A 26516-nucleotide genomic window follows, 5' to 3' on the forward strand; every position below is an offset into this window, starting at 1 on the left:
GCGGGGAAGTGTTGCAAATACCAGCATGCTAGAAACCAAGGAGAGAAGCACAAAACACTGCCAGGAGATGAGCTCCGGGAGCGGCTTCCTCCAGCCCACGCCAAGGAGCAACAGCTCTTTAACACGTGCTGCCACATCCTAAAGAGTTCTGTCCCCCCAGGTCCCATCAGGATAAATGGTCAGAGCTCTGCATGGGGTTGGAAATGTGCAGCTCCCTTGAAAAGCAACGGGAGCTGCATTGCTAAAGCCCAGGGCAATGCTCTGTAAAAGTTGCCCTCAGTCTCCCCAGGCAGCTCTCTGTTCTCCTCCCCCCCCCGCCCTTTTTTCTTTCCAGTTGTACCTGTGATGATGATTTCTCTGGGAGGAAGGAGAAATCGAAATCTGGAGGCAGCTGGAACAAAGCACCAATTGAAGGGCTTGGAAACCTGAGCTGGGCCTGCAGCCTACATTGCTTTAGAAGTGCGAGTGGATATTGTTCAATATACAGAAGTGCCCTGTATTATTGGGGGAGCAACAGAGGTCCCCATATTTACCTAACACTTTCCGTTATAGACATTCATTTTTTGGAGAGCGCTGTGGCTTGAAGCATGAACTTGAAATTTGGCAGGGGCTCGTCCTGGAGTCAGGGAGGTGCCTTTTGCTGTCCCCCATGAAAATCCAGCCAGATTTGGGCTGTATAAAATATGCAGCAATTGTATTTAAAGGTATAGCAGTGTTCAGGCCTTATTCTCATTAACACTGAGGCTACTTGATCGCTCTCTGACAATGCAAAGATGCCTTAAAGTGGGCATAAAAGCTCCTTCGTGCTGCCAGAGAAGTGGAAGGAGTCTGTGTGTAAATGACAGTCAGGCCCTCCAGCCTTATCTCAAAGCACTTACGAAAGTGGGAAAGTTGCATTATCCCCATTTGTAAAATGGGGAAACTGAGGCACGGCGCGGTGGTATCTAAGCTTGCACAGCACATCAGTAGCAGTGCTGGGGATAGAACCCAGCTCTCCTGATTCCCACTCGCTTCCCTCTCTGCTGCTCTGTCCAGTAAGTGAAAGCACCATACCCTTTCCGAATATCTTTCTATTAACTCATTTTGGGGGGGGAGAGAGAGAGAGAGAGAGAGTTTTTTGGAAAACTGATGGATTGTGACTATGGTAAGATGTTTTCAAAAGGAGAAACAATTTACAATAATTAGAAATTTATAAAATATCTTTAAACATGGCAGGAAAAGGGATAAGAAAACACTTGCTGCAGCGTAATCAGTTATTAGCAGCTGATCAATTATCTCCATGGATAGTTGCTGCTGGTACACGAGACACGTAATAATAGGACTCTTGATTAACTAATTTGAATATCTTTTGAGCACAAATTCCGAATTCTCTTTTTTCTCCATTGTAACGGATCCGTACATCTGCGAGATAAACACTGAATGAATATGGTAATGAATATTATTCTGTAAATGCAGCCCTTGAACACTCCCATCATCATTACAGCTCTGTCGTCGGGAGCCGCTGTAATAGATCTAATAATAAAGAGGGCTAAATGATGTGAGGAATCTGTGATGGGAGGACCCAAGGTGCGGCATTCCAGGCAGAAAGAGACGCCTATAGCTTAGGAAGCAGAATAACATGTCAGCCAAAGGAATGGGAAACATGGCCATAATTCATGGGAGTGGCCAGCTGCGTCCGTGGAAGTGAGATTGTAGGTTCTGGTCTGTTTGCGGGAACGTTGGGCTGAGGCCAGTGGGTCCTTCAGATGTGACGCCGTCAGTGGAATTGATGATTTTGTAGAGAGATCCCGGGTGGAGATCAAACCGACATGTGATCCCGTTGCCCAAACCTAACCAAAGACACCCATCTCTGCTAAGGCCTGGGGGTACCGCTGTTCTGATGGAAAGACTCCCTCTGACTCCAGTGGGCACGGGGTCGGGCCTCCTTTTAACCTTTCGGCTTGAGGTGCCCTCCTCTTAGACGGCATCATCCAAGGAGCCTGGTTCCACGCTTGTGCCGTCCCTGACGCCGGTGCAGCGTGGATGTAGAACGCTACCCAATCGGAATGGTAGTGCCTCAGGCTCACTCTGCTCAGGTGTAATTGCTACGCAAAGTGGCCAGCTGCTGAAGCCATGTGTATTCTGCCTGGTGTTTTGACCTCCCAATGTGCCTGCCATATAAAGAAGAGCAGGGCAGCAAAACACGAGGGCCTGCAAAATACCGAGTGACTGTTTCATAGTGTGTGAGCCGTGGCTGCCAACTGTACGTTCATCCATTTCTGTGGGGCGCCATAACACCAGCGTCCCCCGGGGGGCGGCTATCTGTATAATATGTTAGATAGCATTGCTTGATATTTTTGAAACACTGCCTTTTCATATCTCCTCTGGAATGGAAATCTAACGCGTGTCTCAAATCTCAGCCCTCTTAGAGATCCCATTACAGCCGTTTTGATAAAGCACTGTAAACCTAGATTCCATTTTAGATTATAAGATCATATCGCTTATGTTTCAGCACAGTTTGAGCTAAGATTATTTGTTTCACAAGGTTCTGAATGAACAGGCACATCATGGCCTGCTGATTCTTCTCCCCGGACGAGACAAATCTGTGGATTGGCCTGAGCTGATCGGTGGCAGGGCCTGGCGAAAGTTATCGATAGCAAATGCACCTCAGGAATTAAGAAGCTGCTATACTTTTTTCAAGGACTCTGATTCTTCTTGCATTTCTGTTTCGCTTAAATGTGGGAGGTGGGATACAAAATGAACTTGGCAAATCTTCAGCAAGAAAGGCCAGGTTTTAATTCCTGGTTAACTGGTGTAAATCTGGAATAACTCCACTGAAATCATTGGCTGGGAAAGAGATCAGAGTTTGGACCACAAACTCTTAATTCACTTTATAAAGCACAACCTGGAAAGCAGCAACAGGTGAATAAGGGGAAATTAAATCTATTCTCATTGGAGCCAACTGGATTTCATGAGTACGACTGATAGCAAAATTGGGCCCAACAAACTCTTCATTTCACAGGGAGAGTAGGGAGTGGTTCATGTCTGTCAGATCAAATGAAGTGTGTTTCGACTGCTGCTGTTACTGTTTTTTCCCCATGCGCTTGGTTCCAGCCATAAGTGAATTCATCAGCTATGGAGTGACTTCTGCTGCCTGATATTTATTCGGGTCCTGAAATACTAATAGATTCACATTCAAATAATTCTCTGTGGTCCCCAAAATATTAGGATTCATGCCATGTCTGAAAACCGAGAACATTTGAAAGCAAGAGTCCCAGAGCCGCTTATATTTATGAATCCTGGTTTTCTCACCATCATAATTTCCCCTCTCTCTTCTCTTGTGCTCATGTACCTGCTCCCCGCTGCCTTCTTCTGATGTGCCCAATGTCTTTCCTTTGGCTGGATTGGGCCACTGGCCAGCACTGAAGTGAGTGGGAGCTTTTGCCTTGACCTGAGTGAAGCTGCACCTGGCCCTCCTGAGGTAACTGGAGCACCGATTCCACCACCTGTGAACTGAGTCGGAGTTCTACCTGCGCAAAGGCTGAAAGAAGTCACAGCCGTTCACGCTCCGGAAGCCGTCCCTCATGCCTTGGTGGCTTTGATTTCTTTCTGCTGCTAAAGTGCAATAACCAGAGTTTAGCTAGAGCTGTGCAGAGGCAGATCATTGCATTTTGTGGAGGATTTTGATGGTTCAAAATTTGGTTGCGTTCCTATTTCTAGTGGAAAAACCAATATTTTGAGAGTCAGGCCTTAAAAGCGCTGGGTGCCCCACTCCAAGCCTGCCGGGCTGCCCTAGACTCTGGAGGCCCTGGGGTCTCTGGCTCAGTTTGCCTGGCAGGCTGTCTGGCAGCCCCACACCATGGAAGACCTGGGCCTGCCCGGGAGCCAGGTAAGTTTCTGGCAGGCAGGGTTCCATCACACCGCAGCCTGGATTCCATCAGAAAGTAGCTGAGATCGAATCGTCTCCATGGAATGTTCCAATTTTGACAAATTGGCAAATTCTGATGGAAAAAAATGGTTTTGTCTGTATTTGTTGGGCCAGCTCTAATATATAATCCAATCCACAAACCAACCGCCTGAGAGATGGGGGAAGGGAATGAGCCTAGAGTAGAAGGAATGTCAAGTGGCCTTGGAGATTCCAGTGCCTGGGAAACTTCTCAGCTCAGTGTTTCCTTTCTACCCCTTCATTTGCTGACTGGCTGGGATCCGCTTTGAGTGTTCAGCTCCGCTGCTGCTTGCTAATAGAACTGATTGAAAATTTCCCATCCAAACAGATTGACACTGGAAAATGGCTTTTCAGTTAGATGGAAACTTTCACCAACAAAAAATTTCAGTTTTGTTTTTTCATTGAAAACTTCCAGGGTTTTTTCAAACTCCCCAAATTAGATGTTTTATTTATTTATTTTTGGAGGGGTTTGGTCACCTACAATGTTTGGGTTTGGGGTTCTTCGATGAAAAAGTGAATTTTTTTGCAAAATCATTTCCCATCCTGCTCTGTCTAGTAACAGTGCAGGGTGGGATTTTCCAAAGTGCTTAGCGTTACCCTATCTCTATTCCCTTTGGAGTCAATGAAACCAAGCTAAGCGTTTGGGAAAATCCCAACTTGTGCTCATGCTGCATAGCGGGGCTATTGGTTGTCACCTTGTCGGGGGGGGGGGGGGGGGAGGGCTGCTTTTTTCTGTTTGTTTTAATACCGGAAGCTGATAAACTTGACGAGGGTTAGGCGGCTCGAGTGCTGAGTCCACTGCCTGTGATGCTGCCCAGCGTAGTCTCATTGTTTTCTTGCACTCCTCCATCTGTCTGTATCCAGCTGTTGTCTCTTGTTGTATACTTTGACTGTAAGCTCTTTGGGAAGGGACCATCTTTTTAGATTAGATCATGGAATAGCCTCCCAAGGAAAATGATGGCGGCTGCATCTGCCAAAACATTTGAGCATAGACTGGACAGAACACTAGAAAACACATTGTACCCCTGGGAAGAAACGAGAGGACCTAGATAACCTTATGGATCACATTTTTAAATAGGCCACCACCAAGTATCTAATTGTGCAGCTGTAACTGATTGGGACTGCAGAATTGTGGGTGCAAATTATGGCATCTCTTTGACTGCACCCAGTTGTTCTTCTCTAGTCCAGATTGTCCAGTGCAAATTGTGCTGCTCAGGTATTGCAAAGTGGGAGGGTTCCATTCCATCCAGAAATGGCCAGCGGCAAATTCCCCTTGCGAAGAGGAACTCCCAGCTGGCCCAGAACTGGCAGAGAAGGCTCCTGTGCCAGCCAGTGTAGGTGGAATGGTGGAGGAGCAAGGGGGCAGGGTGGAGTGGAGCTGTGTTATGTTGATTCTCTGCTACTGTAAATTTAGAGCAGTCCCATGGCTGTTCTAACTAATGTTCCTTGCCCACCCATGCTGAGCAAAGATGTAGGGGAGAACAGAGCCCTGTCTAAGTTCTTTTGACTGCATGGGGACTCGTTTCTAGTTGGTGCTTTCACTCTTAAAAACATTGGAGAGAAAAAAAAAGTTTTGTCTGTAAAAATAACATAAAGTAAACCTGTGCCACCAAACTGAAATAAACCCCCCATCTGGTTGTGTTGTTCAGTCATCTGTTCTTGAATTCAGTTGGTTAGCATTGTTATTTAAGTACCTCTGCTTATCACTTTTATTTCCTGCCGGTAGAAAGGAAGTCCTCCTGGTGGTGGGTACAGTTTATAGGTAATTCAACTCAGGTTGGTGGGGATTTAAACATTAGTATTGATGCTAAAGTTTTTAATAAAATATAGGTAGAGAGAGGGGTATTGATTCTTAAAGTTTTTTTTTCCTTTTTATTGTAGCAGAGAAGGGTTGATGTATTGGTGAACATGAAATAAGAATGTCCTATGCTAGTACATGAGACTGCAAATGAGGACAGATATGCTAACAGAGGAATAAGTCAAGAAAATGTATCTGGAATTGATCATTTGCAGCTTGCTAGAGTTGGGTGATGCTCATAGGCAAAAGGGCAACGGACCCAGGCTAAGAACTGGTGGGATCCCAGACAAGGAATGTAGCACAGAAGGTTTCAGATCACGGCATATTAATTTCTGCAGTTTAAAGGGTATTTTTTGATTCAGTTAGTGACTCCACCTTTCTGGATGCCAGTAACAGACTGTCACAAGCTTGGGAACAGCAGGTTTGTGTAGGACAGAGCTGAATTTGGATCATAGCTAAGGGATGTTGTGAGCTGGGCGTGGAGGACAAAAGCTAGTAGTAGTGCTCATCTGTTTTTAAAGTGGAATTTTTGAATGGAAGAACCTCAATTGTCCATGCTACCTGCCTGCTGTGAAATGAGTTGACTAGCCCACAAAGTAATGGTCAATCCAGCCTAGTTACAAGGCCGCGGTTTGGTCCCTAGATATGCTCCAACTCCAGCCTGCTTCCATTGCATACGGGACCTTCCATTGCCGCGTCCTTGGGCTTCACACTGAGCACTTGGGCTGCCCAAAGTTTTGGGCTGCTAGTGACTGTCTGTGCGGCCCTGCGTAAGTAACTTCACCTTGCGGGATTGGGCCTTTATACAGCCACTCAATGCACAGCACGAGCCAAACCTGTCTCCCAGACATCTGTGGAGATGGCCATCCCAAAGTGCCTTGCCCCCTCCTAAACCCCCACAATTCTCTGTCTGTGGCCCCAGCAGCCAACACAGTGTGAGACAGTGGCCTGGGTTTTCCCAGAATGCACCGCTGCAAGCATGCAGCGGGTGTGGACCGCTCAACATGCCAGACACAAGTTTGTGCTTCTGGGTGGAATGCTGCCATCTGGACACGTTGAAAAAATGGTGGCTTTGTAGCTGTTCTCTCTGGAGCCTGTCAAACCCTGGTTATGCTATCGGGGTTCTGTTTGCAGGTGGGACTCTAAACAATGGGACCTATACTGTGAACATGTCACTTTGGGCCAAATGTAGGAGTTACACCTGGAATGAGTTTGTGTTACCGGGCCAGAGAGTGCCTCTGCGGCCAGTTGTGCTTGGCAGCTCAGCTGTCAGCAAGAGAAGGTGGCCGAGAGGTGGATCAGAAGTGCTGGGGGCATTTGAAACTCAGAGGCATATTTTGCAGCCCTCTCTAACCAGTGTATGGTGCCAATGTACTCCCCTCGCTGCTGGGGTGCTGTACTGCTTAATATCATCATTTCCCTTTGGGGATGGGGGACCCCCAGGAATCATGGGACCCGCAGATAACCCCCAGCCTGACCTTGTGTTAATTCAGGCCTGCTGCGTAGCTCCCCTTTCCCAACATAGTGTTGCCTTGAAGCGAACACATACGCAAATTAAATAGCCAGCAAGTACCAAGGGCCACTACCTTCCACCTCGTGGTCGGAAAGGCCCCCTTTCAGCAAAGCTCTTAAGAACACACTTAAATTTAAGCGTGTGCTTAACTTGTATTGAAGTTAGTGGAATGGAAGCGCATCCTTAAAGTTCTGGGCATGCTGAGTCCGGGCCGCTTGTCTGAACACAGAGGGTGTAGCTTGCTCCCCGGGCAGAGGTGCCTGGGGTCAGATGACTCCCCGAGGTGTGAGGCCGGGGAGGAAGAGGTTCATTGCGTGGCATTGGAGCCTGTCTCCTGGGATTCATAGAACCTCGCTCCCAGTTCTCTGAATGGGCAGTCGAGGCCAAAGGGAAGCTCTCTGATTCTGATGTCAATTTATATGTGCTCAGCTCAGCTCGTTAGAAGTGTGATTGGCGCCTTTCCCCATCCAGAGGCCTCTCTTTTCCGTTGGCATGGCCAGAAAGCACAGGCCAGTCCTACATTTTGCTGCCAATGGGAAGGCTCCAGTTTGGAGGTGGGGCCGATCAGGCAGAGAATTGGTGCTTAGCAGAAATAAAGGGATGTACTTAACTGTGGCAAAGGGTCTCTGGTTTCCTGACAAGCTGTACCGTGGAGGTGGCTGCGTTTCAGCGCTGGAGAAAGCGATTCCTCTCTCGCTGTTTGTACAGTCTGATAGGAAAGCTTGTAAAACACCTGGGGATGACAGGCACTGCATGCCACACATGTGAGATTGTTGGAGTCACAGAGAGTCTCAGTTTGAGGGACAGCTGTTCTGTTGCCCATTCGTCCCCGCTGCAGACTCATCCCCAGGACCTATCACCTCTACCGCACACGTGGCCCCCCACTGACACGGTGGCAGTTCTGCATGTGGCGCCAGCACCACGCATGCCGGTACCCCGATCTGAGAGGTCACTTTGACAGCCAGCAAACAGAAGGAGCGTTTAGGTTTGGCTCTGGACTGTCCCAGGTTTTTTATCTCAGGGCCTGTCTGGCTGTTCTGTTCTTATTTATAATCTTCTTCCTAAACTGTTTAGAAATGTTACTGTGTACAAAACCAAACCCACCAGGCAGTGCTTGTGTTAGGAGGCTAGTACTGTATTTACTGTTCTTTAGCTTTTATTAAGTTATTAAACAAGGGAGTACAAGAAACAACCGTGGCTGTGATTTATTGGCTAATGATTACACCGAAGCCTTTGACTAAGTGCTGTATGTCACGGAAAGCCCTGGACAAGTCTGCGAGAAATGGGTTTCCATGTACATTTCATCATTTCACTCTTTGATCTCTGTCATGGCCAGAAAGTGACAGTTAGAACAAGACACGCAACAAAGCGGCTCAAAATTAAACACAGGCGCTTGTCGCTCTCTGGCTTGGCTTCCATGCATTGGCACAGCTGTTACGCCGATGCCCGTTGCTCTCGATTTATTCTGGTGTAAAGGAGAACGAGAGCTCGGATCTCTCTGGTTGCTATCCAAACCGAGGTCTTTCCGTGTGTTAGAAACACAGGCTGCTACTGTACCATCCTGAAACCACCAGTATTCCTGTAATGCACCAAAAGGCACTTAAAAAGATGCTGACTGCCATTTTTCACTCCCTGTTTCTCTGTATACACACAGGATTTAGTTTTATCTGCTTTCTCTCCAATATTTTTTATATAACAGTGAAATATTTATATTGTCCAATAAAAGGCAGTAAGCTTGCAATCTCTCTCAAATTCATTTGAGACCAAGAGAGCTTCATTGTATGAATTTCACACCCGGCAGTGACCCCTGATAATTGACTCCATACATCTTTAGCATCAGAAATTTACATAATATGTAGGAAATGATTGATAGCTTCTGTAACCCGGCCTGTCTAACATCCCATCTACCGTGCGCCCGTGTGCACCGCAATCCGTCTTGTACACGGCAATCTGTCTTGTTCTGTCCTGCTTCACAAACCTGGCAGGCCCTGTTCCTCTGTGTCCCCTTCCCGCTGCAGCCGCGCCAGCACAGCCAGCCATTTCCCTCTCTGTCTCCTGTGGACGGATCCGGTCCCTGTGCCACATGCAGGAACAAGGAGAGGCTTTGAGGAGGGCAATTCAGGGCCACACGCTGCTCTCGGTGACGTTGGAATTGGGAACGACCCCACTGACATTGGGGGAGTGGCTCTGCATTTACACTGGGGTAAGTGAGCCGAGTTTGCGTCCTGGGTTCTCTTCCCAGCTCGTGCTGTGTGATCTCTGGCACTGTGGGCCTAATTCCTCCCGGCGCGGTGGCCCCTTCCCGCTAGCTCTGGCAGATTCGTCTCCAGGGATGGTTGACGTAATGGCTGTATGCTGTCCCCGGCGCAGAACTGTGTTGGAGACGTTCCCAGGGGAACGTCAGACACATGATTTTTGGTGGCCTGACTCATTACTGTTTAACGTTGGAGACCTGCCGTGCTCAGGAGAGTACTGCACTGCCTAAGCCAAAGAGCCAGTTAAGAGTCAGAGAAGCATATCGGAGAACACTGCCGAGAACACTGCCCTGCCCTGCTTCTCTTTGACTGGGTGAATGCTGAGTGGGTCAACTGCGCATCACATCCCCTACAGGGCAGGTAACTATTAAGAAGTTTTCACATCTGTGAAGGGCTGTTGTAAAGAGGACCATGGTGATCAGTTGCTCTCCATGTCCACTGAAGGCCGGACAAGAAGTGATGAGCTTAATCTACAGCAAGGGAGATTTAGGTTAGATCTTAGGGGAAACGTTCTAACTATAAGGAGAGTTAAGCTCTGGAACAGGCTTGGAATCTCCGTCACTGGAGGCTTTAAGAACAGGTTGGGCAAACACCTGTCAGGGTTGGTCTCTCTTTCCTTGGTCCTGCCTCAGCGCAAGGAGCTGAACTCGTTGACCACTCAGTGTCCCTTCCAGCCCTACATTTGTATGGTTCTGTTATTCACCCCATTTTACAGACTGAGTAGCTGAGGCCCAGAGGTTAGTCTCCTGCCCAAGACCCCAGCGACTCACTGGCGGAGGTGGGAATACAAACAGGAGGCCCGACTCCTCGTTCCTAGCTCTAGCTGCTAGACCAGACACCCTCCTTAAAATGTTAGGTTAAAATGGCCTCCCATCTCGGGGTTCAAGGAGTGCAGCAGTCCGGCCTCTGGTGCTTCATATCAGTACTTACCTGGGGCGTTTTCAGCCCTATGTCAGGTTTCCTCGTGAGATTTCTGGTACTTCCTGGTCCCGTTGTGGGAGGATATACCAGCCGATCGTTATCTCGTTGCTTCTCTCACCAACCTGGACAGGCCGTGTGGGGCTGCGCTGTATATTACATGTGCTTGTGCGTGCGTGCGAAATGGGTGTATCAATAAAATATGGAATGAATAAAAAGTTCATGGGATTTTTTTCTAATCCCTCAAAGGGTTGAGTTCAGGTGGGGCTTGGAGCCCAGTTTCCATGTTGGATCAGTGCTTTTTGGAACTGAAGTCCTGGGCATGTCTCTACGGCCCCTGCCCCTGTCAGAAGTCAGCGGCCAAAGCTCCTGTTGAGGTGAAGAAGAGCAGGACGGAGCTTGTAGTTCCAGCTCTGCTTGCGGGGCTCCCTAGCAGGTGTCGCGGTCATTGTGGGTGTCCGTTCTCGGTGACTAAAATCCCTTCCCGAGTTGTCCGCTTGTCGGCGTGTGGCTTGAGGACGTCGCCTGTCTGACCCCGTGGACGCTGTTGTGTTACTGGAAAGTGGGATGTTTATTATTCAGAACGGGCTGCTCGGAGGCTCCTGCATGTCTGTGTCTGATGTGCCATTAATCAGAGGAGCCTATCGAAATGGAAGGGTTGGCACAAATGACAGGGTTTGTGTAAGCGCGTCCCCCATACGATCAGATGGGGGCTGTGGGGGAGGTGACCGTGCTGCATATTCAGGCTGGCAGAGGGGTTCTCCTTGTGATAGAATCGGCTGCTTACTGAGTGGTCTCTTGTCTGAATTCTGGCCTTATCCAGGGAAGCCCAGCCTTGGCCAGAATTTGATACATGTACGGGGCTGAATGCTGATACAGTTAATGGCTGTTATCTCAACTCATGCCTCCTAGTTACACACCGAGACATTCAGTAACCGGTTGACCACGAGATAGGAAACTAGCCAGCCCCTTGCCCTGCAGCTGCCCTGCAGCCAGCGGCTTTCGCGTGGGTAGGTTATCGCTTTCTGCAGAACGAGTTTACTTTAAACAGTTTCATCTCCTGAGCCCATCGCCCACGTGATGGCCGCAGGGGGGGTGCTGCTGCCCAGGAGGGCCCTGACGGGACTGGAGGAAGGCCTCAATTGATGTCATCCCCTGTCAGAGGGCAGGGCAGAGTGCTGGTGAACAGCTGAGCAGCCCCCAGAGTAAATTCAGCTGTGCTCACTGAGGTTATTTCTGCTCCGGACAGTGGAGCCCCGGAAATTCTCATGGGTGACTCTGCTGCTCACGCTCCTCGGGGGGTCTGAGCACCAGGGAGGCCCATTGCCAGGTACTGGAGGTGGTGAGTGAAGGTGTATTTCTCCAGCAGGGCTGTGGGTGGGGAGCTCTGCAGAACCTGATTGGGGGGCTAGAATAGTAAAACCTACACACCACGTTGCAGCTGAGGATCTCGGCATGATCCACGCTTTATAGATGGGGAAGCTGAGGCTCAGAAAAGTTACAGGATGAGTTCAAGGCCCCACAGTGAGTCAGTAGCAAAGCTAGGAACGGAAACCTGGTCTCCTGATTCCCAGGCAGGTTCTGTGGACTGCACCACATGGCCTCTATAGAGTCTTTCCTCCCCAGACCTGCTGGAACCTAACTTGGCAGCCCCTCCGAGGCCTTTATTCCACCTGTGATCTGGAGCAGCCGCCATGGTTCCTCTATGCTTGGGCTGCTGGCTGCACCTAGGGCTCCTGGCCACTCTCGATGTGCAGGTTAATGAGGTCCTACTGTAGCATTTTCTTTTCCAAGCAGTGAACTGCAGTTTCAGTCCCACCTGCTGGGCAGAGCGGGCTGCATGTACAGTTCATCCCATTGGGACATTTCCTTTTTAAAGCAGCGCTGGGAGATGGAGGAACAATCTGAGACTAACGCGGATACGTTCTGACCCTCTGACACCAGCGCTTCAGCCTCCGATTTATCAAAAAGCAATTAATAGAATCTTTCCCCTCTTACATTTTACGGTTTGTGTCTCTTCCCTTAGACTGAAGGGTGGTAATTAGAATCTGTGTTAACAGATAAATTCTAATGAGGTTTTGATGGCTGGAATATATACTCTTACTGTATTCCTGAATCAGACAAAGGCCTCTACGTTTTGCCGAGTTTTATGGCACTGGTATAAATTTTTACTGGTCTCACCTGATAGGAGTCAGATAATTACTGTGTATTTCATGATTTGGGGGTGGGGGGAGAAATATTGGAAGAGAGGAAGTGAGATGTAGTGGTTAGAGCTTGGGACAGAATGATGGACAATCTGGGTTCTCTGCCTGGATCTGCCACTGAATTGCTCTGGGAGAAGACACTTAGTTGTCGAAATGGGATAATGCTAGTTCCCCAGTTCTGTAAAGCGCTTTGGGATCTGGGTGGTAAGTGCACGTGTTATTTCTACATAATCGTCACCATGTTTCATTCTCTGGAGGCCGGCCTTTCCAGTTGGAAGCATTGAGCTGTGCATGTTGGCTATACGGGTATAAATGACTATCAATGTGACGGCTACTCCCACTAATTCCTTTAGCCCCCATATCTATGACTTTCCTCCAGAAGTATTTCCAGCATGTACTTGCGTGTTTGTATTAAGTGTGAACGTGTATGTCAGTTACGGCGCTGGGTCTTGACAAAGTAGGATTTGATCGGTGCTCCCGGAGTTCCAGGCAGGGTATGCTATACCACACAGCCTGACGTGCCAGCCAGGGGACCACCACCCTTTGATGCAAACAGACAGCAGAGCACACCGGCAGACTAGGGCCTGAATTAAGCAAATGAATGCCATGACTGCTAATGGGGCCACGTGCTCCCCTTATGAAATGTGCAAACACTAAAGTCAAGAAGAGAAGGAAGGGTGCAATGAAAGATACATGCCTAACAAATGTGGCTATGCATAGTGCATTATCCCCTTCTCCCCCTGCCTAGATCTGTTGGCTTGGAGGGTGTTTTTTTTTTTTTTTAAATGCCATTTTAAATCCTGCATCTGATTGCGGTTTCACACACGCAGGTTAGGGTTCTTCAAAACCAGCTTGATCTGAATCCATAATTCTTTAATGAAACATTTCCCTGCACTTGAAGTGAACTGTGCATGATTTACTGCGGGATACCCAAAAGGTCAGTTTACTTAATATCGGCACCTTCATTTTTCCAAATTCTGCTGAAATTAAAAAGCCATATATATCTTAAAAGGCATATTTATGAACACTTAAGCGTAAGTAAGTCATAGTTGGACTTCTTCCCTCTCTGCTGATATATGGAATCTGGCAACGAAGCGGGCTTAGAATAAAATCTGGCAATCCAATATGCTGCACTTTACTATTTTGACACTACCACGGTGATGTTTTTTTTGCAGTTACTGTGGAGCTTATGTCACTGTTCCTTTTGGGAGTGAAAGGGGGGGGGAGGAGAATACTGATGAGCTGAGCTTCTTGATTATCTCGCTTTTATTTTATTTTATTTTATTTTGCATTGAATACATAGTTTCTTCAATTATTCATGCAACCTCCTTGTCGATATTGCAGGTCTTGGCTTTGTAAGGGAGGAAAATGAAATGCTGGGGAGAATGATGTGTACAGTTTAAAAAAAATGCATCAAAAACATCTTTTTTCTTTCTTTTTTTTTGTTTTTGTTTTTGTTTTGTTTTGTTCCAGAAGGAGCTTAATTCTGTTGCTTCAGAACTGGCTGCTCGGCAGGAAGAGAGTGAACATTCTCATAAACATTTAATTGAACTCAGCCGGGAATTTAAGAAAAATGTACCTGAGGTACAGTATATTTGCTGTTATAGAATTAACTCAGTAGGACGGCATATTTTCCTCTGTTCAAACTAGATTTTGAAAACCGTAGACATAAGTGACTAACAAGAAAGGAAGCTAATTAGCCACAAAGACAAATTATAGTCTCTAACCTTTGGGTTTTCTTTATTGCTTATTCTTGCCGCCTCTGATGGCTCCATTGTATTTAAAGGGGCTGATCCTGGGAGATGCTGAACAGGTTCTGCTCCCCCTCGATCAGTGTTGAGGGGAGCTCAGTGCTTTGCAGCACCGCTCAGAATCAGGCCCGAAAGCATTTCCATTAACAGAACTTTGGGTTTATAAAAAGCAAGTGTTAAGCTTTTGGAGCTGAGATCCTGGCATGCAGCTCTCAGCCCAGATGGGGTAGGCACATTTTTATTTTTTTCTAAAATACATTTTATTTTAGTCAGTTTGACTGTTAGGATTTTTTCCCCCCTCCAGTTTCAGATGCTATTTTCTTTCCTGCCCGTAAAAACAAAACCGTAAGGGGAGATTTTCAAAGGCCCACCAGGCAGGTAGGTACCCAGCACCCACTGAGCGTCACTGCAAGGGGGGGGCATGCCCCTTTGAGAATCTACTCCTTTGTTCATGAGATTCAGAGGGCCTGAGGCTAGCAGAATACCTTTCTCCATGAGTAGCCCTATTGCTTCCAGTGGGACCAAGGCATGAGGTGTGATGTTCTCCTTCGTGGGAGTAAGGCTGGCAGAAAGGGGGAGGGATAGCTCAGTGGTTTGACCATTGGACTGCTAAACCCAGGGTTGTGAGTTCAATCCTTGAGGGGGCCACTTAGGGATCTGGGGCAAAATCAGTACTTGGTCCTGCTAGTGAAGGCAGGGGGCTGGACTTGATGACCCTTCAGGGTCCCTTCCAGTTCTATGAGATAGGTATATCTCCATATATTATTATATTAAAGGGGCTCAGAGAAATTAGAGAGAGGGGCAAGGGCCTTTATGGTCCTGTCTGATCCAGTCTCAGTTTCCTCCTGTCAGTTTTCTGGTGTTCTGTCCAATAAGATTTAAGGCTGGGCCAAAGGGAGTGAATTTCAATGGCCTTTGGATGCCTAACTCCCTCCCTCAGACACGTTTGACAATCTCAGTCTAACTGCCCCAGGAATGGGCTTTCCTCCTGCTAATGGGGATGACACATAGTAAATTTTCCTGATATCGAGCCTAAAATCTCCTTCCATGAATCTCCTTCTTGTCTAGAAACCCTGCTCCCTCGTTGGTCTTCCCACTGTTCAGATGTTTGTGATGTCTATTAAATGGATTTTGCATGCACTTAAATGATAACCAGCGTTTTCTCTCGCTACAGCTTAGCATTTAAAGATCTTAAACCATGTATAGAAATTTGACACAGGGAACACACTTCACCAACCTCTGAAATGCAGCCACACCTCGGGTGGTGACTGTTTGACAGCCCTCACTAACAGTAAACGTACTCAACTGAAAACGAAAAAGGAAATGAAGGTGATCAGGATGTAATGATTGCATGTACTTCGGCCCGTCACCATGGTTAACACTTCTAATCTGGTGGAAAAAGTGCAAGGGGATTGTTAACCAGCACAAGGGGACAGCACCTCCGTGTTCTATCTGGTGTGCAAGTCGGCAGCTCCAGCAGCCATTGGTTCAATGCTGATTCCGATTTAAAGGGTCAGCTGGGCAAAAGTGAAGGGTGGCCAGTGTAGATGGGAGCAGCAGCTTTAACGTTTCCTTCCTGTTAATTCCAGTGGGAGATTGGTGCTCTCTGCTCTGTTAAATCCTGTCAGTTTTCTTTTTCAGCAAAGGCCCTGGTGGGCCATAATGTGAGTCACGTACTTTGGGGGTTAATTTGTTTAAAAACGGTGGGTGAATTGGGTGCCAATGAAAGAGAGAAACCTTGGGCCTGATCCAAATCCCAGCAAAGTCAATTGAAAGCTTTCTGTCGAATTCAGTGAAAACTAGATCTGGCTCTAACGACCCTGCCCACGAGCCATGCCTGATGCAAGACTGCACTGTGCAAACTTCCACCGCTTAGAATTGCCGATGCGTCTCCATTCTGTGTGCGCACACTAGTTGATAGCTGGCCCAGAGAGAGTTAACCGTGTCTCCCTGAGCAGAAAGCCTACCACAGGTGTATATCCTCGCTCTGGGGAATAATACAGATTCTGCTTTCACATCCATGTGAATGGGAGTCACTCCATTAAAGTCAATGGAGTGACTCTGGATTGACATGGGTGTGAGAGCAGGATGTGGGCCAATATCCGGGGACCCGGCTGGGCTCTGCAGCGGTGGATTGTCCTTCAGAAGAGACCGCTGGAGTGAGCTTTCAAGGCCCTCTCTGAGCTTGGATAGAAATGGGCACCTCAGAGGGGAGTCTGCCTTCATAGATTGAATCCTGGATGTAAGATGCTCTTTGAATCAGCTTTATAAACCCCAAACTTCCCAGCTCTTCCCTTGCTTGGTCTTGGCTCCATGCCCCCGTTATCCAGTGCGGGCCTCCCCTCGGTAGGGTCTGCCCTTCCTGCAGTGCTTCACAATGAGCCTCAGTGGAGGTCACCAAATGCATTTCCATTTGGGGCGCGTGCCAGGATTTGAACCCAGGCCCGCAGAGGTGACAGATATATGCCCATTTCCGCCGAGCCCCGGGACCATCTCCCTACATCGGCTGCACTTGAGAAATAGCCACTGATGCTTCTGCTGTTCAAAGGAAATGGATAAAGTTAGCGTAGAGCTCATGAAAGGTGCTGGATAAGGGTATCCCCTCGCCTGCAAAACCCCAGGTAGCAGCATTTCCCATCATGCCTTCCACCGTAAGTGAAGGAACCAACTTGAGGGGCAAAAGGGGGCAGCCTAGGCTGTATCTGCCCTGCGGTCACAAGGAGTGATGGCGGCTCATGTCGACATACGTGAGCTAGTGTTACTCCAGCTAGCTTGGTACTGCAGCTGTGAAGCCATGGCAGGACAGACATCAGTAATTACCCAGGCGACTTGTCCAGCCCTTCGTGAAGCCTGTAATGACGTGTCTTTGCTGCTCCGGTACTGAGTTAGCTAGAGTAAAGTTACCTCGGGTTGTAGACGTCCCTTAGTCCCCATGTCCCAGTCAGACCTTGGCTCCCCATCTGACACCCTCAGTAAGGTACCTGCTGTGATGATCTGCGACCGGCTTTTCAGAGGCGCTGCTCCCACTGACTTCAGTGCTCAGCCCCTCTGAAATTCAGATCAGTCGGAACTGGCCCGAGACCCACTGGCTGCTGTTGGGTGGGCCGCTGCACGAGGTGACCGTGCTCACCTTGTTGTTAGAATGGTTGCTCGCCAAATGTTGTCGTTAATCTGGCAGCCGTGTTTTGGTTTAAGCTGAGTTTTGTGCTTACAATCTGCTGTGCTCCCATGAATTGTATTCCTCACAACATAGAAAGGGTCAAACCGCATACCCTTCCGGGTAGTTGTGTGCAGGCAGGACCCTATCTGGCCATTACCGCAGCCTCAGGGCTGAAGTAGCCCGTACAGGCATTGCCCTCCCCTTCCATAGCTTGGCCGTGCCTAGGCGGAAACAGGGATCCAGAGACCTGAGACAGTGATGTGTCCTTGTGAACACACGTACGCAGAAGAGCAGCTGGTGTAGAGCAGTATCAACACCTGAAGAGGACTGACATAGTTCAGTGTCTTCCTGAATTACACATGCTCCTCTCAGATACTCATGGGTGTCTCCTATTGCCTTCTACTCCGGGATCACGAATGTGGCCCCTGCTGGGCTTGACCCTAAGAACATTCTTCTTGCAGGGCGGGGGACCCATTCACAGCAGCTCTGGGGCGCACCGCACTTCGAAAGACTTATTGGAAACGGATGCTGCAAAGGACTAATGTGTCTTGGTAGGCAGAGGACGGGAGGGAGGGGTTGGACTACCCCCTGTAAAGAGAAAGTGGGGGAGGGGACAAAGATCAGTGCTGTTTGACTGGCCTCTTGCAAAGACTCAGTCAATGTAGACATGCTACGGATTAAAAACCTCTTCACCCTTTGTCAGATTTTAGATTATGGTAGGTTAAGAGTAGCCGTTGAGAAGATTAGGTCCAGCCAGGGCACCAGCTCTAAAGCTTCAGAGAAGAGACAGGTAGTTGCTCATGCCCGTAGTTCAGTGTGTGTGGATCTGTAGATATATACAAATACCACTGCAGAACTCGTACGATATCTGCTTCTGGTGAACTCTCTGATCTCTCTTTCAGGAAATCAGAGAGATGGTGGCTCCTGTCTTAAAGAGCTTCCAAGCAGAGGTAAGAAGCCGTCACTCGCAAGAGGTACTCTGTCGTGATGGTGTTTGCGACTAGCCAGATTAGACTGAGATGGACCCTGGGGATAAGAAAAAGCAGATAGATACCAAGACCAAACTGCACAATCACTGCACAGCATGTTCCTCACTTCCAGCTCTCATACGCTTCCTCTGAGCTCACTAAGGCCAAATTCATCCCTTCATTGACCCCCTGCCGGTACTGATTGCTCCTAGTTTGTACTGTGTCCCCCCACCTAGTCATCTCGCAAGAGATCTTGGGTATTTTACATGTGCAAATGAACTTTCCCAGCTCAGGTACCAGTCTGATGTGGAGAGATTTAAATCCTTCTAAAGGGGAGGGCAGTGTGGGAGAAATATCGCACTTCAGAACAGTTGTTTTAAATGATTGCTCTTCTGGGGGCTGCTTTCTGTGTTCTTCTAATGTGCGTAGATTGAAACCCCTAGAGAGATGGAGGCACTCAGCGCTCACCACCAGCAACACATTAGAATCTGTCATCTGCTGAGCATTACATTACTTGAAATCTGTCTCTTTGGAACACCGGAACTGCATAAGAAAATATGAAAGTAAACAATAACTGGATTTACACAAATGCGGCTGATTTCCATATTTCTCATCACTTCATTTTATTACTCAGTTTACTGATATGCTCATTTATTTATAGGGCAATCCGGTATTGATTCATTCCAATGCACTATGCATAAATACACAAAAGAGAGCGATAACAATAGGAATACATTTTCAGTCTTTTAAATACTGCGTTTTTCCCAATAGCTTTCATTAGATCTGCTTGGAGAAGATGAGCTATGTGCTTTGGGAGACCCAGCCTGCCCCTAAAGAGGAGTGGCTCTGGATTTATGGCAGTGTAACTCAGATCAGAGTCTGGCCGCCCGACTCCACATTTTCTTTAGAATCCCCCTTACTGATTCGGTTTCTTCCAGGAAGGTTTTTGCAGGTGGTTTTGAGGAGTTGCCTCTGAATGATGAATAGGAAGATGCCTGTCCGGCGTTAGGGGTGTTGAGCCCAGTCCTTGTCCCACTGAAGTCAGTACGAGTTTTCTTACTGAATACAGTGGATGCAAGATTGGGCCTTTTATCAGCCGCTGTTGGAGAAACTCCAGACCATTAACTCTGCTTTTTGGCAAGTAATTGAGGGAGGAGCTGATTTCCCTCTCTTTGCGGGGCTGTATTCTGCCCTCACTCACCCCGTGCAAATCAGGATCAAAGTGGCTGTACAGGTGACATTTGCTAATTTTCCATCCCGTTTCAGTTCGGTTGACTCTGATCTTTGCCAACGTAGGAGCAAATCCTTCATGCGTCAAAACCCTTGCTGAGGTCACTGGGAGTTTTGACTGAGTAAAGGCTACAGCATTTGGCCCATCCTCAGCCCATGTAAGGAATAAACATTTAAGGCGAAAGGTGTGTTAAGTGGAGGTCAGCATCCTTCTTCGCTGTAAATCAGGACAGCCCCACGGACCTCCACACAACCGTGCTGGTTTATAACAGCTGGCGATCTGCCCCCTGTTTGCTTATTAGCTGGGGTGAAATCTTGAAATCCAGAGAACTCTGGCTTTACACAGCAAGAAATTCTCCCCTCCCATGCTCCAGGTTCTGACCACTGGATCTATATAATCATGGCTCCAGTGGCCCGGATTCCATCCCCACAGATCCCGACTGCTTCTGCTTATTCAGAACCCCCCTCCAGTAGGCAGGAGGTGGCAGAGTCCCGCCTCTAGGCCATTCCAGTGATGCCCCCCTCCACCAAACCACTCAGCCAGAATGGCTGGTGCTGGGGGTGTTTAGATTTTACTAAACATGAATATTTACAAGGGAGAATACAGTGCTACATCCTATGTCCTGGGGAGTAACCAAAAAACCCCCATGATGAACGCCATGGCTCCCCCTCCTATTTTTTCTTTTAAATGGAAAGAAAAAGCTCATTTTGAAGTAACAACCTGTGTTTTTGCAGTCCCCATAAGCAGCTCGTATACATTTAGGCGCCTGTATCCTTTATATGCAGTTGCTCAGTGGGAAGGGGGAGTTGTGGGGTGGAGAAGGGACTAAATCGAACCCACTGAGAATAAAAACAGCTTTTGTTTTCCATCCTGATTAGATAAAGGCCGGTTTATTTCCCTGGCACGGAATAACAAAAAGCTGTCCATGACAGTAGCTTAATGGCAACAGCTTGAAATGGACAAAGTTTGAATCTCCTTGCACAGAGAGAAAAGAGCCAACCGAAAGCCCTGCTAATTACAAAAGTTGCTTTATGAAAGATAATTCAAAGCAATAATTTAGCAAACATAATCAAGGCGCGCAGATGGGGATTTTGATGAATAGTTTGCAACATGCAATTAGCAGCTCTTGCAGTTACATATCATTAACCCTCAGAGCACAAAAATTATTTTCTCATTATTAGATGAAAAGGTAAAATTAAGCTGACTAGACAGTAAAGGAACAAACTACAATTAATTACCTTCATTTATTACAGTCATTATTTGAAACTTATTTTTTTCTCCAATAGATAGATGAAAACATCTAAATGAAAAGTTTTGTTATGCTAAAGCAGAGGTGAAACTTTCCAATCCGTCTGTACACTGGAGCGTCCCTGTGCTGTGGGAAGGGCTGCTTCATCTGCTAGGCGCATCTGATTGAGCGGATATTTTATTTCAGATAAAAAGGCAATTTAGCAATAATTAAAGCTGTATAATACATCAGGTTAAACCTGGAAAGTAAAGTTAAGGGCTAAGGATCAAAAGGGGGAAGGTTAAAGAAAACATGTCACATCCTTTTTCTCGGTCCCCTGTTTGTATGTTGTTTGCTGAGAGAGCTCACCAGAGCCAGGCCTCCGGTCTTGCTCTGTATCTGTAAAGTGGCTGTTGCATTTTAGGGCCAATATAAATAGGTTTTGCTGAAGTGAGTCCCCTTTGGTCGATGTGAAATGGATACTTCTAAAAGGCTGTGGAAATGGAGCAGCTATGGCTGGAATGTCAAATACACAAGACCGGATTCTCCTTTGTGAATCCCAGACAACCCCATTGAAGTCAGTGGAGTAACTGGGAGCTGAATTCAGCTCTCATACCCTTGGGGAAAGAAAGCACCTATCACCTGGATGCCACCAAGCCAGTGAAATGATGCTAGGAACGACTGACCACTTGCTTCCTGATGGGGAGGTGGAAGGAAGCAGTGTACCCAGCATGCCTTACTCGGGGAAAACGCCCCTTGACAGTGGTGAGGAAGGACAGCAGAGTAGGGTCTGAATGTTCGGCAGCAAGGTAAAACCTGCGCTTTTCTCATGTGCAAAGTCTGACCACTAGAGAAAAGTGCAAAAGGCAGGTAAAGGAAGGACGTTTGCAACAGAGCCACTTTTGAGTCTTGGTGAGCTTTTTGTGGCAAACTCCCAGCGCCATGAATCTGTGCCCGGCAGAGCCGACTAATGCGGAAATGAGAACGCCTGGGGAAAAAACTTCATTTTTTCCTGCAAGAAATGTTCCTGCAAAGACCCAAGTGTAAAGTGTAGAATGTGCCCTGGGGTATCAGATGGGCCTGTTTAATGCCAACATGTTTTATGTGCATATTTGGGTGCTGTTTCTGAGTAGTAACTGGGAAACGTATGCACATGCTGTTTAATTTCATTAAAGGAGGGAAGGGCGCAGACTTTGAATTAAATTGATGGAAACATGGCAAGTAATTAACCGATGTCAGAGACATAAATCCTGTGTGGAATGACAAACCACACAAAAGGGAGAGACAGAGCCTGTATTTGTGCTCTAGGGCTCTAATGCCCGTGTCTGCACATGTACTAGTCAGTGGTAGGTTTGCCTGAGTAAGGACAGCAGGATGAGTCCGGGTGAAAGGGGTATGAATTGAATGCTAAGGGGCGGGTTACAGTTGCTCTGCACAGGTGCGCTAGAGGGGGAGATGATGGAGGCGTGTCTAAGCAGGCATGACCATGGCCCACCTACCAGCTCACTAGCCAGGCAGTGCTGGGGGGAGTGCCCGCTCTACCTTTTCATCCCAGGAGCCCATGCCCACACGCTGAGCCATCGGGCCTTACCAAGGCATAATCTGCCTCCACAGTGCTCTGGCACCGAGGCTGCTCCCTCTGCCTCCAGGGGGGAACCAGACGGGGGAAATTAAATGTGTGTTGGTGTTTTAGAAACTAGTTTAATAATATCCCACTGGACCCAATCCCGACTGGTAACACTTCCTGTGGCTTCAGGGGGGACTTGGCCTGCAGCGTTCCGTGCACTCTCCTGACCTCGCCCAGTGGCTCCATTTGCTTTTCGGTGCTGTCTGAGATGAACACACAAGCCAGGGGCCTGTTGGTGAGCACCCAGCACTCCCAGTGGCTTGAATGGGAGCTGAAGATGCTCAGCACCAGGGCCGGCTCCAGGCACCAGCCCACCAAGCATGTGTTTAGGGGGCGGCGCAGCGGGGCGCTCCAGCTCGAGAGCAGGGCCGCGACTGGGCTCGCCGCCCTCCCCGCGGCGCTCTGGCCGCCGGAGGCTCTCTGCCCTCCCCCCGGCTCTCTGGCCGCTGGGGAGAGCGGAGAGCCCCGGCCGGACTCTCCGCCCTGCTCCCAGCACTCTGGCCACCGGGGAGAGCAGAGAGCCCCGGCCGGGCTCTCCGCCCTGCTCCCAGCGCTCTGGCCGCGGGGGAGGGTGGAGAGCCCCGGCCGGGCTCTCCACCCTCCCCTGCCGCATTGGGGGGGGGGGGGCGCGGCGGGTGGCTTTTCTGCCTAGGGCGGCAAAAAAGCCAGAGCCGGCCCTGCTCAGCACCGATTGGGATCAATGCCGAGACGTCTCCTATTTCTTTGGCAGCCCATGTTCTGTTCTGAAAGGCTTATCCCCAACCCCAAATAATGCGCCCCCTTCCCCCCCAGGAACGAGCCCAGTTGTGCATTACCAGTGCATGCCGGCTTTCCCCTTTCGAGTTGTTGTAATGGCTTTGAGCCCGATTCACGGTTGTCAGTCTTAGCAATGGCTATAATGAAAGGCCAGTTAAAATTTTAGGTGTAAGACCTTAGCTCAGAATTTCCTTGGCTTTGTCTTTTTATCTCCTGACCCGTAATGTTGTCTTTAAAGCACAGCAATTTTTCTGTAGTGGTGCTAGTGAGATTCAAGTCACTTACTGAAAAGTAATTTGCTTGTATATAAAGGACCTTTTACAGCCCAAAGCTTTTCTGGTAGTGTGCTGGCTTTTGAAGTTAGAAAATCCAGAAGCTCCTTCTCGCTCACCTTATCTCAGAAAAGATGTGGCAGAGGTGGAAGGCGACCCAGGGGATGGTTCATTAAATGATTAAAGGCCTGGAGAGGCTTCTGTATATGGAGAAACAAACAAAAGATAGAGACCGCCTAGTTCAGAGAGGAGTTAGAGAAAAGGGCTGTGATAGAGAGATACAGACTCACAAATGATCATGAGAAGGTATGTCTGGCACTCCTATATACTAGGATAAGGGGCCATTCTAGGAACCACATTTAAAACTGACAAAAGAAAATACTATTTTACATACTACAGAATTGACCTGTGGAACTCTCTGCCACAAGACAGCACTGAGGCCAAGAGCTTAGTGGGATCCAAAAAAAAAAAAAGCTAGACATTTCCCTGGGTAATGAGAATGTCTAGCATTTTTTTTATCCTGTGCAGTGTGGAAGGGATTTAAACTCTCCCACATGAGGGTACAAGCCAACTTTTGGGGATTAGAGACAAAGGTTCTCTATCGGCTTCTTCCAATAATTGTCCATGAGGGACAATTCCTCCTGGAGGAGCTGGTTCTGGCTTCTGCCAGAGAAGATCCTGAGCTGGTTGGATCCCCGGTGGCAGTGCCTGTGCCCTGGTCTGGAATTATTCTAGTTCATGAATCTAACAGGGAGAGGCTCCCTGTGGATTCCATCCAGCGCACAGAGAGTTAGCGGGAGTTCATTCCTTGGGGGCCATCTGCATTTGGGGGCTGTAATTTCCCTCTGCTTATCCATCCATGGCAGGGACGAGGCCCCATTCCTGGCCACCAAGCAGTGATGGCTTGGGAGCCCCATGTGTTTTCTCCATGGGGAGATGATTGAGTGTGGTTTTGAGATGGGAGGCCTGAGGTTTTCCCCTGGGTGCTGGTGCCCCGAGAGCAGGAAAGGGCATCACTGGTGGGCCTGTGAAGCAGTGACTGGCTGGGCACGCTCTCCTTTGGGAGTGATGCAGGCGAGCTGGATGGCAGCGTGTCTAGGGGGAGAGGGCTAACCCCTGGGTTATGTACCCAGCCTTCTGCCACCCATACAGGCAACAGAGTCAAGGTCCCCAGCTTGACTTCTACATACCGGGGCAGGGCTCACCACATCCTGTCCATTGGAGCCTGGTGCTGCTGAAGGCGTTAGGACTGGAAGCTTGGACTAAGATGAGGGTAGCCACCAATTCCTACCGTCATGGCTTCACCTGGCTCAGGGCTTAGACATCCCCCACGTGGATCCTCCCCAGGATTTTCAGGGTTCGAAATCTGCGGCATGGGCCCATCTCCAACTATTTCTTCCCCTGCGCTGGTGGAACAGTTCTCTTCTCCCATCAGCTCTCAAAAGCATCTTTAGCTGCAGCATCATCCATACACCCTTCTCTTCCCCTGCCCTTCACCCATTTCTTCTGTTCCACCAGTCAGAGCCTGCTTCCCCCATCCTCACCCTGGCCCTTACAGGCTTTTAGAAAGCTGGAAAAGAATAAAGCTTCTGCAGTGACCCTGTCTTGCTGACCATCTAAAATCAATCTGCTCCTCACAGCCTCGTTCATTTCATTCCGAAGCCTTTCATTGCAGATTAGGCGTCAATACAAGGTGGTTTACAGTTGCCAACGGTCAGTAAATGCACTAAAAAAATAAAATTTAATCAAAACCCGACTGTCAGTTAAAAACAAAACAAAGTTTACACTGGTGAAAAGGGCAAAATAATCTTGAAATATTTCCTCCCCTTCCTCTGCTATAAAAAGAGCCTTTAATTTACTATAAGAACAGTCCTATCGGGGTTAGGGTACCACTCTGGGATTTGGGAAAGCCAGGTTTAATTCCCAGTTCTGCCACAGCCTTCCTGCATGACCTTGTCCAAGTCACTTAGCCCCTCTGCGGCAGAATACAGCACGTGATGCTGTGAGGATAAATACAGTAAAGATTGTGAGGTGCTCAGATATCTCAGTGCTGGGGGCCAGATAAGAGCCTTAGGTAGATAAAAGGTATCATCCAAAATTGCCTCCAAATAATCATTCTCTAGACTTTATAGCCCGAGCTCTGAAATCTGTTAAGTCCCTGCTCTGCAGGGATGTGCCTGTGGGGATCTAACAGCAGGATCAGGGCCCCTGTGTGCATTTTATTGTGTGCTGCAGGCTGCATTTCCTGACCTTTGAAAATGTGTCCGCATAATTTCTGAGTGTCAGGACAGAGCATGGATGTTCTCAGTAAATGTATTACTTGCCAGTTGGCATTCCTGGCTGCAGCAGTGCTCCAGCGAGGCTTACAGCATTAAAGCTGTTGAAAAATGTTTGCAGGTTATAATTTTTCATATTCATTTTTTTCTTACAATATTTATATAGTGCCGTGAATTTGCTGGCCATTTTGTAGACACTGAACAAGAAGTTCCTTGCCCTAGAGAGTTTACAATCTGTGGGTCTGATTCTGCAGAAATGGAAGCCCACATGAATAACTTTACTCACAGGAGTAACCTCATTAAAGTCAATGGGATTACTCACAGGAGTAATGTTACCCCCCCCCACAATATTTTATAGATTTAGGCCCAAAATGGACAACCCAGATTGTCCGGCTGTTGCAATAAGTCCAGAGTCTCACAGCTGGCTCTGGTGAGCTTCTCTAGAATTCCCCCTTAACTCTGGCCGCTGTGCCACGTAGGGGCGCAGTCCTGCAAGGTGCTGAGCTTTCTGGTTCCAACCTGACAAAGTCCTTAAGCACCTGCTTCTCTTTGAGCATGAGGGTCGTCCCAGCGAGGTCCGTGGAGCCAGGCGGAGTTACACCAGCTGAGGATCTGGCTCGATAAGTTTTCCCAA

At 48.2% G+C, this 26516-nt stretch overlaps 1 protein-coding gene across 12 annotated transcripts in view; it reads left to right on the forward strand.

The window, feature by feature from the left end:
- The window catches only part of CUX2 (cut like homeobox 2), a 220328-nt gene that overhangs the window by 117772 nt on the left and 76040 nt on the right, over positions 1-26516 (forward strand). For 5 of the 12 annotated variants that reach the window (XM_065568751.1, XM_065568742.1, XM_065568746.1 and 2 more), the window contains exons 2-3: positions 14087-14197; positions 18427-18474. The exons of 2 other annotated variants lie outside the window; for them this stretch is intronic. In XM_065568751.1, coding sequence (XP_065424823.1) covers positions 14087-14197; positions 18427-18474 — 159 coding nt within the window. Of the gene's footprint in view, positions 1-13443; positions 13551-14086; positions 14198-18426; positions 18475-26516 lie in introns of all 12 variants that reach the window. 5 more of the 12 variants (XM_065568744.1, XM_065568749.1, XM_065568752.1 and 2 more) reach the window with 4 other exon arrangements.

Source organism: Chrysemys picta, chromosome 15, assembly GCF_011386835.1.
Source record: "Chrysemys picta bellii isolate R12L10 chromosome 15, ASM1138683v2, whole genome shotgun sequence".
In the NCBI taxonomy this organism is placed as follows: domain Eukaryota; kingdom Metazoa; phylum Chordata; order Testudines; family Emydidae; genus Chrysemys; species Chrysemys picta.